Source organism: Staurois parvus, unplaced genomic scaffold, assembly GCF_062004578.1.
Source record: "Staurois parvus isolate SC_StPar_1 unplaced genomic scaffold, SC_StPar_1.0 ptg000303l, whole genome shotgun sequence".
NCBI lineage: Eukaryota > Metazoa > Chordata > Amphibia > Anura > Ranidae > Staurois > Staurois parvus.
Window position 1 is genome coordinate 7635001 of NW_028318099.1, and position 19442 is coordinate 7654442.

The 19442-nt window shown below is 41.6% G+C and overlaps 1 protein-coding gene across 1 annotated transcript in view; it reads right to left on the reverse strand.

Annotated features, from left to right (window-relative positions):
• Positions 1-19169, reverse strand: part of RTKN2 (rhotekin 2) — a 100676-nt gene extending 81507 nt beyond the window's left edge. The window contains exons 1-3 of the mRNA XM_089683205.1: positions 19017-19169; positions 14525-14724; positions 2047-2105 (exon numbers count right to left, since the gene is read on the reverse strand). Of these exons, the coding sequence (XP_089539331.1) occupies positions 2047-2105; positions 14525-14724; positions 19017-19169 (412 nt within the window). The remainder of the gene's footprint in view (positions 1-2046; positions 2106-14524; positions 14725-19016) is intronic.
• Between the last annotated feature and the right edge of the window lie 273 nt (positions 19170-19442).

The following is a 19442-nucleotide window of genomic DNA, read 5'->3' on the forward strand; positions in this document are numbered from 1 at the left end:
ACATTTCTGACACGTCACAGCCAGGGGCAGACTGACAACTCATGGGGCCCCTGGGCAATAGGGGATCATGGGGCCCCTGTGTCCTTGAACACACTCAAACCACACCCAAAAAAAGCCTATGAAAGGTACCAGGGCATCTCATGGGGCCCCCTACTGACCCCGGGCCCTTGGGCAGTGCCCGAGTTTCCAAATGGTCAGTCCGCCCCTGGTCACAGCACATAGAAATGTTTTGTTTTCGCTGTACCCTCGCTGTACCCTATTAAAAATAGTTGTTGCTCCCCAGAGATATGAGTGTCACATGACCTAAATGCAGAAATCATTACGTGATAATTTAAGAGCCAATTTAGGAGTAGAAAGAAAAAAAAAAAAAAACCTTTAACAAATTTTAAATAAGAGTCAAAGCTTCATTGAAGTCCATTCACTAAGGAATAAGAAATGTAGAAGAACAACCAGCAAAACACTACACTGACCTGTAAGTGAAAAGAAAACCCATGTATCACAGTGAGAATACAAAATCAGGGGAATTTAAAAAAATGGCCCCAACATCAGTTTTCGGGTGGTAGTTCTCCTAAGAACTACCTGTGCCCAATTCAGGAAAGCACCTGCATGACTGTTTGTAACATTACCAACATGTATGGCAAATTCAAGTAGTTCTCACTTCCCCCACTTTATAAAAAATTTGTTGCTGCAAAAGCGAATGATTCTTAAAAAATTACCACCAGTTCTCAGATTAGGAAACTGGCAGTAAATAAGACCAACGCTCAGCTGGCATACAGAGGTATATCAGTACTCGGAGCAGTCTGTGCTGGGAATCTGTCAAGTATGTGACCGCTTCCTGCACAGTGAGGTACCCCCTGCCCTATTTATCCGTCAGCTGGGAGATTCCCTGGTTGAAAGTTAAAAGAAAACAAAGGGTGAAGGGTGCAGGTGCTGTCATTACAGAAATATAGGCATTGACTTCCCACTCTGGGAGAAGCCTGATGGGGAACGGAGAGACTAGTTCCCCATGAGGTCCGTTCCACTTTTGAGTGACCACGCACAGCAGTGGACAGATTCATAAACTATTGGACTGAGTGGTGGCTATGGATCCGCACACTCCCGTGTGCAGTCAGTCATGAGTTGAGTAGACCTGATGGGGAACTAATCACTCAGTTCCCCATCAGGCTCCATCCACCTTTAGTAGAAGCCACCTTGGCCAAGCGTTTGTCAGTGTGACAAGTGCAGTCGCTGGAGTGCACTGAAGAAGGAATGTCCAGTGTAGACATTTTTTCCTCAGTGCAGACACGGACTAATCCATTCACCTGTATTGGGTTGCAAGCATCAGCACCCCGTGCTGTGCCCCAATGAGATTCTAAAGGGTGTCTACAACACCCATTATGAATTTCTCCATGTGTCGTTAGCTCAGAAATGTAGATTTCTAACATTCCACCATAGGGAGATCGTTAATAAAAGGCACACTAAATAATTTTATAGTGCTACAATTCTGATTGCATTCATCTCACTTTGGTGCAGTGTTCTAGCCTATAAAAACTGATATAAAACAAAATAAATTAAGTACTAAATATCACAAATTAGAAACATGTAACTCATGTGGTAAATAAAATATTTAAACAAATTTAAATTGAGATAAAAGTAACAAGATGTTTTAAGGCAAAAATTGCTGCATTTAATGGCCAGGTTCACCTTTGGAACATATTACACATTCCACCAGTAGTTAGGGCCAAACATGTAACATGTTCCAGTTCCTGCCCCCCCCTGCACCTTTACACATGTTTAGACCTGTCAAGCGTTTTTTCCCTGCCAAAACGCTGAACGCGCTGGCAGTGGGTTTTTCTTCTGCCTCAAAACACTTGTGTGTGCATGAAGGAGCATTTTAGAGGTTGGGGGGGGGGGGGGGGGGGGGAGGGAAACACACACACACACAAATGAAATACTCCTAAAAGTGGCATTTGCAGTGTGCATGAGGCCTTAAAAGTAGCTGGTTTCCAACAGGTTATGTAGGATAGGTGCTTAATATTAAAGTTAAATTTTGTAATATATTAGTACCAGATATGGCCAGCTTTCCTGGACAAGCAGAGCGTTCCTTCACACCAACATCTGATGACCTACAAAAGAAACAAACCTGTGAATACAAAATGAGCCATAGACAGCAAAGATTTAAAGGCTAATGAAAAATCCCCCTCATTACTCCCAAAAAAATTTTACACATACACACTTTAAAAAAAATTTAATAAAAACCACAAACCCTAACATTTCAATATGTCCATATCCAAGTAGAGCTACCATTCAGAAATATTACATCAATTTCGTAAAAGGATTTTTTTCCCCAACCATAAGGTTGCATTTATACTCGAGTGTTTCATGAATGTGCATAAATGAAAAAACACATTAAAAACGCACGTTGCTCTTGCAGGGTCATTGTTAAATGGCACCCCAGACAAAATGCTAAGGTGTGAGTGGGGCCTTAGTGATGCTCAATTCTAGGTGGATCCTGATGGGCTACGTCAGCCCCTGGCTTTGGTGGGGTATGCCTACAGTGACCTCTCCCTAACAAGTTCTAACACCTGGGAGTTTTGGGTATCCTACCCAACTTGGTGTTGTCAGGGCCACTAGAAGAAAAAAAAAAAAAAAAAAAAAAAAAAAAAAAAACTTGAGCTAAATCTTATTTGCAAAGTTATGTTTTAAGTAAAGCAAAAACTTTTTTTTTTTTTTCACAGTGCAAACTGAAAAAGTTGCTGCTGCTTTGAATAGTGAATCACTTTCAGACCACTTTCTTAATCATTAACACAACCAGTGAAAGCAACGCACCATCCAAATAAAGTGCTCTAGTGCTGAAAACTATTGTGGCATACATAAAAATACATATACATAAATACGTAAATCAATAAAAATGTCAAATTCATAGAAGACCAAAAATAAATGCTCTATGAAAGTCCACCATAAAAATGTGAATAAGTCCTTCTGATCTACTACACCACCACATGATTAAATTAAAAATTTAATCCAAATGTCAGCATATAACTTCACTCCAGTGTCACTATGTGCTCTGAAGCAGAACCACCTCCAATTCAGTGACCAGATGTCATGGCCCATCTCAACATGATAGGCAACAGTGCTTATGGCGAGTATCAGTCGCAATCAACACTTTTCCTCCTCAATAACTGAAACAATCGGCAATCAAGAGCTAGTGAAATGGTAGAAAATCCTCTATATGGATTACTCTGCCACAAGGGAAATAAAGGAAAGCCAAAAGCGTAATACTGCTAAAAATTATTTATTGTAAAAACAGTGCTGTACTCACATAACAGTGCATGCATGCCCAACATCCATAATCCCACCAAAGAGTGCAGCATATCGCATATACAGCGTCTTACCCGATCCTTCTCACTGTTCTCAAGTGGTACGTCACTTCTGGCAGGGGATGTGAGGTGAATGCCGGTCATAAACAATCTTTGTGCGGCCCGAACTGACGCATTTCGTTACCCATCAAAAAGTCTTGATTGTGAATGATACTCACCATAAGCACTGTTGCCCATCATGTAGATATGGACCATGACATCTGGTGAGTGTCACTGAATTGAGGGTGGTTCTTCTTCGGAACACGGGGTGGCACTGGAGTGAAGTTATATGCCGACACAATTTTCATTTAATCACGTAGTGGTGTAGTAGATCAGAAGGACTTATTCACAATTTTCTGGTGGACTTTCATAGAGCATTCATTAATTTTTGGTCTGCACCTTTATGAATTGGACATTTGATTTATTTAATGGATTCATATATTTATGTATATGTATTTTTAGGTATGTCACAGTAGTTTTCAGCACTAGAGCACTTTATTTGGATGGTGCACTGCTTTCACTGGTTGTGTTCATTTTTTAGAAAATGCTAAAGCCCCTGTCAGGTTTTTATTGCCACGTGTGTTCCAACCCTCTTTGTCCTGGTGGCCATTATCCTAAACTTTTACAGCAGTCACAGGATCAGGTGGTGAGAGTGAAATCTTGCAATAGGGACCTGTTCTGGTGACAGGAACTCTCCAAAACTAGAATTCCTTATTGCCTTCATTTGTGCCTCTGGGAAAAGGCAAAAAAAAAAAAAAAAAAAAAAGTTTTTTGCTTTATACACATATATCAACTAAAATCACCACAAAAAAACTTGCCAAATATGAAAATTTCCCATTTCTTCTATTAATGCTAGTTAACTGGTAGTTATACTGACCCGTTTGCCTGAAACAAATATGCAGGTCCAGAAAGTGAGAGAAAATATCAATGAATGGCACTACAGTAAAACCAAGTAAAACATTGCATTACTATAAGAAGCCAACCTGAGTTGGCCCTTAAAAACAAAAACAAAAAACAAACCTAAAAAATGTTTGCATGTGTAAGTACACAATGTGCAGTTAAACAATGTGGCCAGCAGATGGTACCAAACAACCATTCTTTAACAACACAGCATTGATTAATAAAGTAATTCATGAGCAGAAACATTTACAAAAGCAGTTATATATGACCCTCATGTAAAACAGGTTTTTGTTTTAATATACATGTACTGTGCAAAACACTAAGAATAATTACAGAAAATCTTTACATTCCACACAAGACATCTTTTAAGTCTTATATACTTCAATAGCAACATCTCCCTGCCATAATTTCTGGCTGTAACTGTCCACCTTGGATGTTCTCATTGGCCTTTACATTTGTCAGCACCTCCGCTAAAGTTCTCCATAGTTAAATAGTAAAAACTACACTTGTGCTTAAGTTAACATACCCCGGCAAAATTCGTAAAATTGTAGCCATTCTGGCTGCACCAAAACACCACAAAAACAGCCTACCTACTATATGCCAAAAACTTTATAAAACTCAAAACTTCTAGAACACAAAGAGTGGAAGACAAGGGCTATAAAGAGAAGCACATGAGTCCTACCATGAATCATGTAGGTGGATCTTTGCCATTTTTGAATATGTAAGCAAAAGGATCCAAAACATGAGGCCAAGTCAACCCTTTAATAGCTGTAGTATTAAAGAAAAAAAAAATTGTGGGTTTTGGAGTGGCCATCACAATCTCCTGACCTCAACATTGAGCCACTTTTGGTTGATCGCAAAAATGCAGTTTGTGCTAGAACAGCATTTCTCAACCTCTCTCAGTTGCAACACTGCAAAGTATGAAAAAAAAATTTTGAGGCACCCCAGTCTGAAATAAATATTATAATGTTACTTTTCAATGGGAAACCGAAGTCTAGGACGATGCACACAACTGCCTTCATGAAATTAACTACACATCAGAGGCCTCCCTGTACATAAAGAGTCTTCCCACCAAAGTCCACCAACCAGACCTCCCATCCACCAAAAATGTTTGATTTGGCCTTCCATATTTTCCTAAAAACCGGTGAACATTTGCACATATTGCCAGGGTTATGTAAATTTATGAGCATAACTAGATTAGAAGAAAAAAAAACAAAAACCACACACACCCCAGCAGCTAGCATGGGTCATTGCCTAATTGACACCGTAGATGTACAGATCCAGGAACCAAGCACATAGATATAGGACATGTCAGGGTGGTAACCAACCCAGTATCTACCAAAAACTTTTAAGTCTGTTTAGTTTTTGAGGTAGCACCAGGACATGGTTTCTTTTTACGTTTAATGTGAATTACTCGCTCTCCTAGCATGTGTAAACAAGATTGACTAATAGGCAGTGTATTATTTAAGAGTAGACCAGTCAGTGTCATTGGTGTTCATGGATGGAATATTGGGTGTGATTTACATTGGTGCCCGCTATCCAAAAATCTGTATTTTTTTAATTTGTTTTCAAACCACACTCAAAAAAAAAAAAAAAAAAAAAAAGGGGGGGACTACAGATACTGGGGATGAATTACTAAAACTGGGGAGTGCAAAATCTTTTGCAGCTGTGCATGGTAGCCAATCAGCTTCTGAATTCAGCTTGTTTAATTAAGTTTTGACAAAAAAACCAGGAGCTGAAAGCAGATTATGGTTTTTATGCTGAGCTGACCCAGATTTTTCACTCAAGTTTTAGTAAAACAGTCCCACTGTGTTTAAATCTTTTAGATACAGATCATAAACCAACCCAATAGCACTAGTGACCTACACCCTCATAAACTGAAGTGCACACTACAATCTTTAAACTCATAAAAGAGCAAAAGTTCCAATACTGATTGTGTCAGTAAATAATGCATTGCTTCCGGTGAAATCTCTTGCTTAATTCACCACTTCCAACACCACTATGCCATTACCCCCTGGGATAGACCTCAATATTTAAAACATAGGTCATATACAGTAAAGTTCTCAATTATATCCAGCCTCCATGGGATTCCTCTATAGCACACTTTGTCCACCTTTTCTGCTGGATCTCCTTTTAAAATGGGCTTGATGCAACTCACAAATGAAAATGGAGAACTCTTCATAGTGTATACTGTGAGTTTTTATTAAAGTAAAAAATTCACTCACAATTTACATATGGGAAAAAAGCTGAGGTAAGTGCGACTGATGCCACACAAGGTGCACAAGGCAGGGCTACCATGGGAGGACCAACAGGCTGTTTATACTATGGAGGAATCCCATAGAGGCTGGAAGAACATAAAATTTACTCACCGAGTCTCCCACAAATGCTATCCTTATCCGGGGACAAATTGGAGATAAATGTGTTTTTATGATATATTTTCTTGTTTAAAGTAGAACTATATGCAAACCTTTTGTTTTCATTTTGGATAGAGCAAGGGAGGGCTATAACCCCGGTCAGATTTGTTTGTTTTTTTTTGCCATCTGTGTCCCATTTCAAAGATTTTCCTTCACTTCCTGTCTCATAGCCAAAACAGGAATTGAGAGGAAATCTCTGCAAATTAAGGGAATCCCTTGGGGACCCCAAGGTCACCAGAACTAGTGTCCCCATTGGAAGATTTCCTCTCTATTACTTTTCTGGGGACAACCCAAAATCTTGGATTTTCATTATTTTCACTTTGAATGATAACAGTAACCAGGACAAAGAGGGAAAATCTCCTTAATGTGAGCACAAACAGCAATAAAATCTGAAAGGGGGTTCTAATCACTCTCCACTGTGTGCATTAGTCATATAACAATGTACAGAAGCATAGAGGCGTCCTCATAGGGTTCTACAAATTGACACATTTTATAGGTCATTCAGAGAGATGGGACCTGTTAGGTCATTATCTATTAGCCACAGGTCTTTTTACATGATACAGAAGTCCCTGTAGTACACCATTATGCATTCAATATTATACAAATGTTCCCGTCACATCTATATAAAAAACTTATAAAAAAAAAGTACAGTATTCCTATGCAGCGATTCTAATTTGACCCTTTATCCACATAGACAGATCTAAGGACACCTACACATCCATGCACAACTTGACATTAGAGACCTTCTGGGTATATACTCCTTAGTCTGAGCGCCCAAATTTAATCCCAGAAAACATTACACCTATTATTCCCATCCACTTAAAAGATTAGAATTGATCATATTCCCCATTTTCTGTCCCCACTTTGGCCCTTTTGGTCAGCGTACAGATTACTTCAATCCTTTATACCCCTTTGTACTTCCTAAATGCACTTCAGCTGACTGGTTCCTAAGTGACTCAATGTTGTTGGATTCTGCCATTTGTTTTGAAGTGAAACTACCCATTATGGAAGATTTAATGCATAACAACCAGACATACCTACTTCTAGTTTATGGGAAGCTCATTCAACTGGCCTCCTGCCTTTAAAAAAAAAAAAAAAAAAAAAAAAAAAAAAAAACCCCTTTTCAAGTTGTATGCAAAAGGCAATACCAAAAGATGGTGACTGTTTCAAGGCACATACTCTCCCCTTAGAAAATCAAAAAATTACAGCAAACCATAACCTCACCCCCCTACTGACAAACTAGGCAGAAAAGTAAATATGGAACATGTATTACAGAAAATTGTAAGAAGATGTTGAAATATCAAACTCTCTCACAAACCTTACAAACTGCATGATAGTACTGATGCATACACTAGCAATCCCAACAAAAACTAGTCAATATTTTCCATCTTTTTCAACTTTACAAGAGTTGCAACTCGTTTCCTGAAGCCTTTCCGACCATTTGCACAGTTCCACTTACCTCCCCTGTCTCACACAAGAGGCGCTTTTGACCAGCGTATTACTTCAGTTGAAGTTAGAATGGCTATTAAAGCCCTGTGGCACGGTGAGGTTTGGAGAAAACAGGCACATTAATGGTGCAGATGTGGGCTGGCTTCATATTAGAAATAGGTTTAGAGGTCAGTGCCCCAACCTCCCAAGGGAGTCTGTGATTGTAAGAGAGCAGAGGTGCATGTCTGCACTGTGCTGTCCAGGACAGGACAGTCAAAGGCACAAGTCTGTGAAGGAAGATAAAGTAGGGAGCTGCAGGAAAGAAAGTCAAGCTGACAAAAAGGTACAGCATTTTGTGCATGAGCACTGGGGACTATGTGTTAAGACATTATGAAGGACCGAGGCATGAGGCCTGAGCAGTATGGCCTCGCCCTGCCACAGCCCTTAAACAAATCAAAAACCATGACCAAATGGATGTCACCCTACTCTAAAATATTTCAGATACATCAACCCTTCTATTGGCTGCAACCTTCAACCATATTAGAATCCATGGTGGGTCCATATGTATGCTCCCAAAGCCAACTACAGATACCTCCAACTGGTCCAATTACAGACCGATTTCTCTAATCAATACTGACAAGAAAATATTGGTTAATATAGGGGAAAACAAATTAAATTTATTCCAACTCGTGGAGCCACTGACAAAATTAGATGCATTACCTTACTCTCCCATCTAGCCATGAAAGTCTGTACCCTCTATGCTTCCATCTAATGTTTCCCTCTTCCCAAAAACTATTTACAATTTAAAAACAGAACTTGGAATTTTAGTGGTCCACAGAAAAAGTACCTTGGAGTCTACTTAACTGATGCATACAACAAACTATTTGCTGCAAACTACCCAGCTACAATTAGCAAGCTAAAAAACAACACTTCCTACCTTCTGGGATAAATGTAATCTCTCATGGTCCAATCGCATTGCGGCAGTCAAAATAACCATAGTGCATAATCCTCTATATCTTTTCTGGGAACGTGAGCTTGCAGGCTATTAATTATCTGGAATCAAAAGAAACCTTGTTCTCCCACCCATACTTCATACCTCTCTAGTTGGCCATTAAGGCATACCTAACTTCTCAAATTATCTGCCCACCCAGATTTGCCAGCTAATTAAATATCATTCCACTGTTCAAACCCTTTTGTGGGTGAGCATTGAAGAAATGGAAATAGATTCCCTCAGGAAAGATAATATCCCCATAACGCTCCATCCACCCCCAAAAAGAACCTAGAATACACAACCACTATTATCTCTCACTCCCTCAGAGTTTAAAGGAGAAGTAAGGGATAGTAGTATTAAAACTACCCTTACCACAGAACAGCTTTTCTTTCTTATCTTACTCCATTTTTGCTGTATCCCCATTCCAAGCCCTGGTTAGGGCTGAGGAACGGTCCTCCTCAGGTTTGAAAGTTTGGAGTGGGTGATTACATCTGGAGTTAGCTGCACCCCTCATCCTCTCCTCTTTCAGCTCTCAGCTGTGACCACACTTACCTCACAGAGACACAAGCTGGAAAGTGCCTGCCTGCTATGTGGCTCCGTTTCCATTACTTCACACTATCAGCAAGAAACAGAGGCACAAAACAGTATGCCAAGGGATTTGCAACTCCAGGAAACTGTATTGCAAAAGAAAAGAATGTTCTTCAGCTTCTCTGCTTCACTCTGCAGAGAACTGATAAAGTTCGGCAGTGAGAGCTCAGCCTGGATGGGAGGGGGAATGAAGGAGGAGGGAGAAAGCAGCTGCATATCTGCAAGTGAATATCTGCAAGTGAAACTCAACTTGATGGGAGGGGAGAGTAGGGGGAGAGAAGATTCCTGTGTGTGAAGAAACTCAACAGCCTGGATGAAAGGGGCGAGGAGGGAGTGTGAGCTGAAGCTCTGCTGACATCTAGGGAGCATGCAGACTGTCAGGAGCCGATGTCAGTCATAAGAGGGGGGTGGATATCGACTTCAATGTCGGGATGATTCTGCATGAGAGACCTCAGCCCCTCCCACAGGTATTTTCTTTTATTTCAGAAGAAAGGGTGTACATTTCAGAGGGTAGAATTGATTTCCATAGTAGCAGCTCACCAGGATTCAGATTATGCAAAATAAATAAAAACAAATATATTTTAATATAATAATAAAAAGTAACCCATACCTCTCTTTTAAGACTCCACTTAAGTATTCAGGCTGCCAGCTCTTACACAACCTCTCTCTACTTTTCTACCTAAATATCCCCTCATTTGCTCCTGGCATGGAAAGTCATTTAAACACTGGATTCATAAGAATAACACTTGTTTCTATAAATTCTACTTCTCGGACAGCGCCAAGCCCTTTCAGTTTTTCCGAGACAAATTTGAGCTCCCTCATTAAGAGTTGTTTCAGCATTTTCAGATTAGGAATTATTCAAAACACTGCTAAAATTCCAACACGCCTGTGACAAGTTTAAGCAAATAAGGAGTTTAAAATGTCAAAAAACAACCATTATCCCCGTCTCATCTTTTTGCTTTACCCATCATTACTGAATTTCCTACACACACACCATCAACAAAATGCTCAGAAATGGGAAGAAGACCTGGGTGCTCTACTGGGAGATGAAACAGTCTCAAATATGGGCAACCACTAAATCTTGTCCCCAATATGTCCTTGTTTTAAAAGATTAACTTCAAAACTTGTCTTAAGATGGTACATAGTTGCAATCAAAAGTTGCAAAATGTTTAGTTCCCACACGTACTCTCAAATTTGCTTGGGGTACTCCCATTTAGTGGATGTCCAGGCTCTGGCAATTTCATGCATATTTTGTGGCAGTGTCCAGTGGCCTATGCCCTGTGAAAAAGGGTATAAAGTCATCATTCTAAGCCACCCGCTTAACCTTGACCCATGAGATGCACCACTCAAAACCAAATTGACACCTCTTCCATAAGTTTAAATAATTGATATATATTTTTACAGCCAAAAATAAAAGAAGTATTGCCAAGCTGTGGAGATCTCTGGCTCTAAATTTCAATGAAGTGAAGATCAGGATTAAAGAGACAATTTGTAAGAAAGACAGTGAAAATTGTTAGAGAATGGCCACTTTTGACAAGATCTGGGCCCCTTGAATCAAACCCTTCCTTCCACCCACATTTGACATACATCTTTTATAACTTGAGGGTTTCTGTATGACTTTGGTTGTCCCAAGCAGGCATGGTACCCCTTCTCTTTGCTTTCCCTGCTCTTGTGTGTCCTTGACACTCTATACCAGGGGTGGCGAACACGCGGCTCTCGGCCAAAATGAATGCGGCTCTTTGCCTCTTATCATATTTTGTACACTCTGGCTCTTTGCCAAGTTTCATGTTTCTCCTATTTTTACCTGTTCCTCTATCCAGCGGCGCGCTGTCTTCCGGCTTCTGTAGTGTGGGCACTGGGCATGACAGCCGGGTGCCAAGTTCACATGCGCAAGAAGCGGTGCTTTTTGTGAATGGTAAGGCAGTTCCTGGGACACATGACAGATCCCAGAAGCCGTCAGACCAATCACAAAGCGCAAGTGTTTCTCACTCATGCGCACTGGGCACCCGGCTGTCATGCCGAGCGCCATTACAGAAGCTGGGAAGACAGCGCGCGGCTGGATCGAGGAACAGGTAAGATCAAACAAAAACTCTGCGGATGTAAGAGCGGGTACCTGTCAAATTCAGGTACCCGCTCCCCACAGGTCAGCAGTCATCTGTGCTGTCCGCAGTCTCTGGTCATCCCTGTGCTGTCCGCAGTCTCTAGTCATCTCCTGTACTGTCCGCAGTCTCTAGTCATCTCCTGTACTGTGTCTGCAGTCCATTAGTTCAGAATTTTTTTTTGTATACTTGTGTGTTAGAGTGAGAGAGAGAAGGGAGAGAGAGAGAGAGAGACAGGTGCCACAGCAACCTCCAGGGTAGTTGATGTGTTAACTCTGGCTAAGTTGCATTTGATGTGTGTGTTGAGGGTGGACACTTACCTTGAAATGAACACGTTGTTTTGTAAGGGGAAGAAAGTGTTATGGTGAATAATATGGTTTTAATTATGTGTTTTTGTGTGAGTGTTTGTCTGTTTTGGCAGGTCACTGCATGGTGTGGCTCTCTGACTTTCACAGTTTAAAATTTTGGCTCTGTGTCTAACTTGTTCGCCACCCCTGCTCTATACCTCTCCTCTCCCATACGTCTGCTTTTTTCTAATCATCCTTGCTTTCTAATCTTTTGACACTAAGAAACAAAAAACATTCAGGTACAGTTTGCCAAGCTTAGCTATGTGATGCATTCGTCATATCAGTCTCCTTTTAGTTTGCACATTTGGTGCTGGGGATGCAGCACACGCCTATTAATTTATACATGTTATGCATGTACAGCTGGGGATTGGTCTCTCATCGCATCTTACCTTGTACCATGTTATTTTTGTAATGTGCAAACCCAAAAAAATTCTATTGAGTAGAAACCTCCTTACTCATGGCAGTGCTCATTAGCATGTATATATAGCTGAAAAGGCATGTCCTAAATGGCGGACCACAGGACCTCCTTTTGCCAATGAGGTCCAAGCTACAGCCCCTATGCAGAGTGGCAGCTAGGTGGCCTGGGAGCCAAAATCCTCTGTGCATTCCAGAAGTTGGCTTATCTCTTCCTGACAGGCAATGTTCTGGAGGAGAAGGACAGCAACACAGGAGTGGGTGTTCAGGTAAGTTACCACTGATAATTAGTGGGGTGAGGAATTATTTTTGCTGACACTGACACCAAAGAAGGGGGAAAGAATGGTAGCAGGTAGGTGAGCAGAGGGCTTCCTGGAAGAGGGTTATCCTAGTTCTATTCATTCCTGATTATAATCATAACAGCTCAGCTTCTTTTTAAACTGTAAATCTTAATAAATGCCTGATTTAAAAGTGGCCATCCACCTGAAGCGTGTATACATAATATGGTTTTCCATCTGACGTATGGATACAAATGTGGCCCTTGAGCCCCTTTTAAGATGAACACAGCTGCAACAGATTATAAAGGTGTTACATGCTTGGGCAATAGAAAGGTTTACATTAGGAAATAGTAAAAGTACAAATTTACCCACAATCAATCTTTTCACACAGGACTGGCAATTTTGACAGTGTAACAGCCAGGGGCGTATTTACCACAAGGCAAACAAGGCATTTGCCTAGGGTGGCATTTTTCAGGGGGGCAGCACCGCCCCCCGAAAGAAGGGACATACACAGCATGGGGACCAGGTGGGATCTGATAGAGGCTGCGGGCTGCTTGATCGTGTATGCAGACCCTGAATCTTGTTCCAGGGGATGTCCGGAGCTGTGAAGGCAAGTGTCTTGCCGGGTGGAGGGGGGGGGGGTTTGTCAGTGTATGGGGGGCAGTGGTAGTGGAAGGCTCTCTGGTGGGGGGCTGGGGTGTTGGTCAATGCCAGGATCTCTTCCTGGGGGAGGGAGGTGTTGGTCAGTCTCCATGTTGTGTGCTGGTAACAGCACACAACAGATGAATTACTGAACACAGAAACCATAACTAGATTGAATGCATATCAGAATTGGTTTATTCTTGTCTAAACACTGCCCCATGGCTAGAAAGCAGTGAATCCAACAACTGATCTTTTCTAAAACGATTCTCCTGATTATTTGAGCGCTAAATTCATTGAAATTTGTTTTGTTTTTTTTTGGTTTTTTTTTAAATCTGCTGAGTTGCAAATGGTTGCATCACAGCATCACAGGAGGTGTATGCCACCTCCTGGATCATTGCCTGTTCTTTACAAAATTAGATTTTTATTGATGCTGGCATTCCAACAAGAGATTTGCAGCTCTAATACACAGCAGCTGTCTGCTCATTTGCCCATCCTTCCTCTCCCCTTGTCTATTCACAGAATACAATGTTCCATGAAAGGACAAGGAAAAAGGAAGGGTGGACAGGAGGACTTCTATGTATGAGGACTGCAAGTCTGCAGTCAGAGCACTTCCCAGCATCAGTGAAGTTGTGATTTGTAAATAACAGGCAACAGTCACAAAGCCGTACAACTTTAAAGTATGTGACCTAGATTTAAAAAAAAAAAAAAAAAAAAAAAAAATTCTTGGCATCCTTTATATTAAAAAAAAAAAAAAAAAAAAAAAAATCTGTTACAAACTAAAACCACTGCTTTAGAATTCACCTACAGAAAACACTCATACTAATGCTAGGGCAGCGATTTCCCCATTAGTAAAGCTGAATTGTTTCAAGTGTACTGCCCTGTTGCTAGTATGTGAATTGTAAGTATGCCAATGTTTGCAATCAGAGCCTTCCCACACAGGTAGTAGTTGCTTTCTGGCAGATTCCCTTTCATCATAGTTACTGGATCAATAGCAGGATTGCACATTCGCACCTATGTAAGGCTTGCAAGATACAGACAAACCATTATGCCTTTTGTGTGCTAAGCATACACAAGAGAAGTCTCACCGTCGTCCAGTATTCATCACACTGCTTTCTTCCTGAGGAGAATTGAGCTGTTTCATATAAACCTGAATACGTGCATTGCAGATCATAAGATTTTTCACTGCATTCAGTATTTGAGGTTTCTGAGTGCTGACGGATAACAACTTGCAGATTCCTTCCCGCATACGGACTTCAAAGTCTAGCTTTTCTTGAATGCAGCCATCCTAAGAAAAAATTATTTTATTAATACCCAGGAACATAATTTGAGTAAAACATACCAATGTCGAGATGAACACTACAACTAAAACGGCAATTAGTTTTTCACATTACTACAAAGTTTAGAGCAGTCCTAGTGGTGCACCTAAAGTGTGTGTGTAAATTTTTTTGTTTATTTATTACATACAGCAACATAAAATAACTTACTGAAAAGTAACAAAACTAGGACAGAAAACATATTTTACAAAATTTAAAACAACCAACTGCATTTATTTTCCTATTGGCAAACCGCCAATAATTTTCGAAGGCCAATGTATCAGTGCATCACTATATTCCTTCTTAGCAAGTGGTGGAATTCATGCTTATATCGCCTGCTGTTTTGCAGCATCTGATTCCATCTGAGCAGCACGGTGTACAAAAGTATCCACCATATAGACCTACAGAAGACACTAAAGGGGCCTATTTATAATGCAACAATGACCACGATGAATTATGGCATTGGAGCACCAAATATTAAAACTAAGAAAGGACCATAGATACAGGGTTAGAGATCTACAAGTACAAACTCCAAGCAAAGCAATTTTAGCTGGCCATAAACAATAAACAAAGCAATTTATTAGCAACTGCAATCCACTTTCAATTGTAAAAAAAAAAAAAAAGGCAAATCAGTTAACCACTTGCCCTCCAGTGGATTTATCCCCCTTTATAACCAGGCCATTTTTTGCGATGCGGTGCTGCTTTACATTAAACTGACAATTGCGCAGTCATGCAACACTGTACATAAATGAAATGCTACTTTTTGAAAGAAGGAAAAAAACACATATATACACATATATTATACATACATATATACACACACACACACACACACACACATATATTATACATACATATATACACACACAAGTTGTTTTTTTTTGTTTACTTTTTGCTATAAAACTTTAAAAAAACAAAAGTTAAAAAAATACAATTTCTTCATAAATCTAGGTCAAAATGTACTCTGCTACATGTCTTTGCAAACAGAAAAATCCCAATAAGTGTATATCAATTAGTTTACATGAAAGTTATAGTGTCTAAAAAATGGTGATATATATATATATATATATATATATATATATATATACACACACACACGCACATACACATACATACACACACTGGAAATTTTATTTTTTTTATACTACAACCACTGATGATCGGTGCCTTGCAGTGCCGCCCACCCAGGAAGGGGTTACCATGAGGGGCGATCAAAGGGTTAACTGTGTGCTGGGAGTGTTTTACTAGGGGGCGGTGTGTGTGCTTCACTGTAATCACACTGCTCTGGATGGCTGTACACAGCCATCCACAGCAGTGTGCCTGAGCTGACAGGGAGAACTGTTAGTAAACAAAACAGCCTTCCTTCCCATCGGTGATGCTTGGTAATCACCGGCCGGGACACGGTGATTGACAGCTGCAGCCGCGAATGGTGGCGCAGGTAGGGCTCGCGAGTGCTCCCTATCCGGAAATGCAAAATCACATATATATGTATACACACGATCTTGTGCACCCCTGCCGCCCTGTAGCAGTATATCTGCTATAGGGCGGCGGGATAGAGGTTAATTAAAAAAAAACAAAAAAAAACAAAAGTAAACACACCACCAACAATGCATTTCACTATTTTTACACAACATACACCAGACAGCACAAAATCAGGGGAATTCAATAAAGCAATTACATACAAGAGGAGTGTAATATTTCATTAGAATAGTTCAGGACAACTAGGCTACTCTATGTGGATATAGGCAAAGCCTCAAATAATAAAATGTGGATAAAATGCAATCCTGACCATAAAAATGCCTCTAGAGATGGTTCCAAACTAGGCAACTATGTATAACATTTGTTGCATCTATAGTCTGTAACAACTGTGTCTCAAAATAAATACAAAGAAACTTTGTTATTAAAAAAAGGAACAAACAAAACTAATCTTGTATCAGTCTTTGCAAAATAAAGTCTGCATAAGAACTTGTATTCTTTCAGTGTCACCAAAGCGGCAATATTATTGCATCAAATTCACTCTGACATGAGCAAACATTGTCTATATACAAGAGTCATGTGTATTCTTCATTGAATCTTGGTGTGCTCTGTGTATTTCCTCCAGATCTGGGCAGTTTTCCAGCGTGAAACATTGCCTCTGTGTAAGAACTTCCTGTAATACAGACCGGTCACTGCTGTTCTCTCTCCTAGTGAAGGGTGACTAATCTTGTACCTGCCCCCTTCCTGTAGTAGGTGGAGCCTGCCAGGTCCCTCCCACAGCTTTATTCTCTGTACAGGCTATGTACAGCACAGTGCTGATTACCATATAAAAGTAGCAGTGACATATCTGGGTTTGCAGAGGTATTTGGTGGACAGAAAGTGGATTTATATCATTTGTGGTTATTGAGGAGGGGACTCAAAGGAAAGCTGTTGTGCCCAGAGTTCAACTTTAAAGCGGAGTTCCACTCACATGTCAAAAAGTAAAAGTCAGCAGCTACAAAAACTGTAGCTGCTGACTTAAAAGACAGCCACTTACCTGTCCCTCGGTCCTGGGGTGTGTCCCCCGCAGCCCGATTCACCGGCCATCCTGTATTCCAGGAGGCCGGCATCTTCAGTGTGGGCAACCGGCTGTGACAGCTTGCGGCTTCACAGACGGGTACCCACTGCACATGCGCGAGTAGTGCTGTGCTTCATGAATGGTCCTGTAGTCTTCTGGGACCTGTCACGTGTCCCAAAAGACTACAGGGAGGGACACCTTCTGCTTCCGGTCGCCTAGGCGATCGGACCGGAAGTGGGAGCAGGTTCCTGTCAAATTCGGGTACCCGCTCTCTTCGCCCCCCAAAGGTGCCAATCCTTAATGGGGAGCAGTCCTCAAAGCGGAACTTCCCCTTTTGGGTGGAGCTCCGCTTTAAGAACAAACTCTAAGTTGGAACACGGAGACAGACCAGAGTGCCTGTCTCTGCACACTGTAACAGAATGGCATGTTGGTGGCCCCTACCCCCTCCAGTGATGCTGCAGTGGGTTGAGCCTAATGAGAGAGGCTGACACCTTAGTTCCTCCATCAAGTCCTTGTGATTGACAGCAGGCATAATCACAGCCAATGAAGCCTGTCTATAGGCTATGGATCTGCTCACTGCCTACTGCAAAGTGTTTTGTATCACAGGCAGGATTGCAGCAATTTTGCCAGTAATCTCAAAGCACTGTGCTAAAAAAAGAAAAATCACAGATCGCACCACGTCAGTTCTGCTGCAGTCAGGGGCGGACTGACCATTTAGGCGCTCGGGCAGTGCCCGAGGGCCCGGGGTCAGTAGGGGGTCCCATGAAATGCCCCTGGTACCTTTCATAGGCTTTTTGCGTGTGGTTTGAGTGTGGGCGAGGACACAGGGGCCCCAAGATTTCCTATTGCCCAGGGGCCCCATGAGTTGTCAGTCCACCCCTGGATGCAATTGTCAAATTGCACTGTAATGGCACGAAGCTTGCCACCCCACAAGAAGCTCCTGCTGTTTTTTTGCGATAAGGTTTGCCACGATTTATTGCATGACAATCACACCGCGTTTTAGGTGCCATTGAAAAGACATGGCACCTGATCACGCATGGTGCGATTTGTCATTCTTGCACAGTAACAGGGGATCGCAGGTAGAAATGCGGCGATTCTGCCCACGATACAAAACGGCCAAATGTGAACTGAGCATCAATCACTAAGACTGCTTTTACACTCCTCCGATTTTCTTGTATTTGCATAAAAAAAAAAAAAAAAAAAAAAAAAAAAAAAAAAGCACTCCCATTAAATCTTATGGAACTTTCACACTGTTCAGCTGCTGTGTTGCGCTTTCCAAAGGCTGCTTGTGATAAAAAAAAAAAAAACTGCACCAAAAACGCACCTACGGTCACATTCATGGTGAAGTCATGACAGGTGGAAACTGTATCGGACACACAGCAAGCGTTTGTGCAACTGAGCAGCGTGAAAGTCGCCTAAGGGAGCCGGCAGGTTCAACCCACTCAGCTTTAAATCTCATGTGAAGGAGTTCTTGCTGAATTCCTCTGAATAGAATGTACAGAATGGACAACTGGGACAGACAGCGAGAAAAGACAACACAGGGGGTCCAACCCCTCACAACTAAGGAAACAAGTGGATCTATCCTTTAAGTGTGGCACTACAACGGCCAGCATGCCATTCTGACCCCAGGATTCCATACTGTGTCTGCACACAACAAAGGCCGGAGCTCCTTCTAATAATACACGGAGCCGTATCGGTGCACGGACGGGTCACACTGCAGGCGGCACTCACTTCCTGTGCGGGGAACACGGCGCTCTCCCGGATCTTCTTCCTCTTGATCTCCATCCCCAAGGCGGAACACTTGGACACGGTGGCCCGGTAACGCTCACCACGCCGGAACATTTGAAATTGGCGCCGCTCTCCTCCGAGCTCCGTCTGCTCCATTGTCCTGGTGACGTCACCCACTCCCTGGATTAGCCGGACACCCAAAGCCCGCCTCTCACAGGGCGGACCGTACCACTGTGCAGTGATTGCTGTGAGCCCCGAGAGAAGATAAAGTCCTATCAGTCGTTATGTAGTCATTTATGACCCTGATGTGTGATTTCTGTACTATCTTATCCTGCAGCATTAAAGGGCTTGGCGAAAATGACACCCCACTCCTCCCCTGTGGATTTACGTGGGACTTTCCATCTGGATAGGGAAAGAGAACAACTAGAC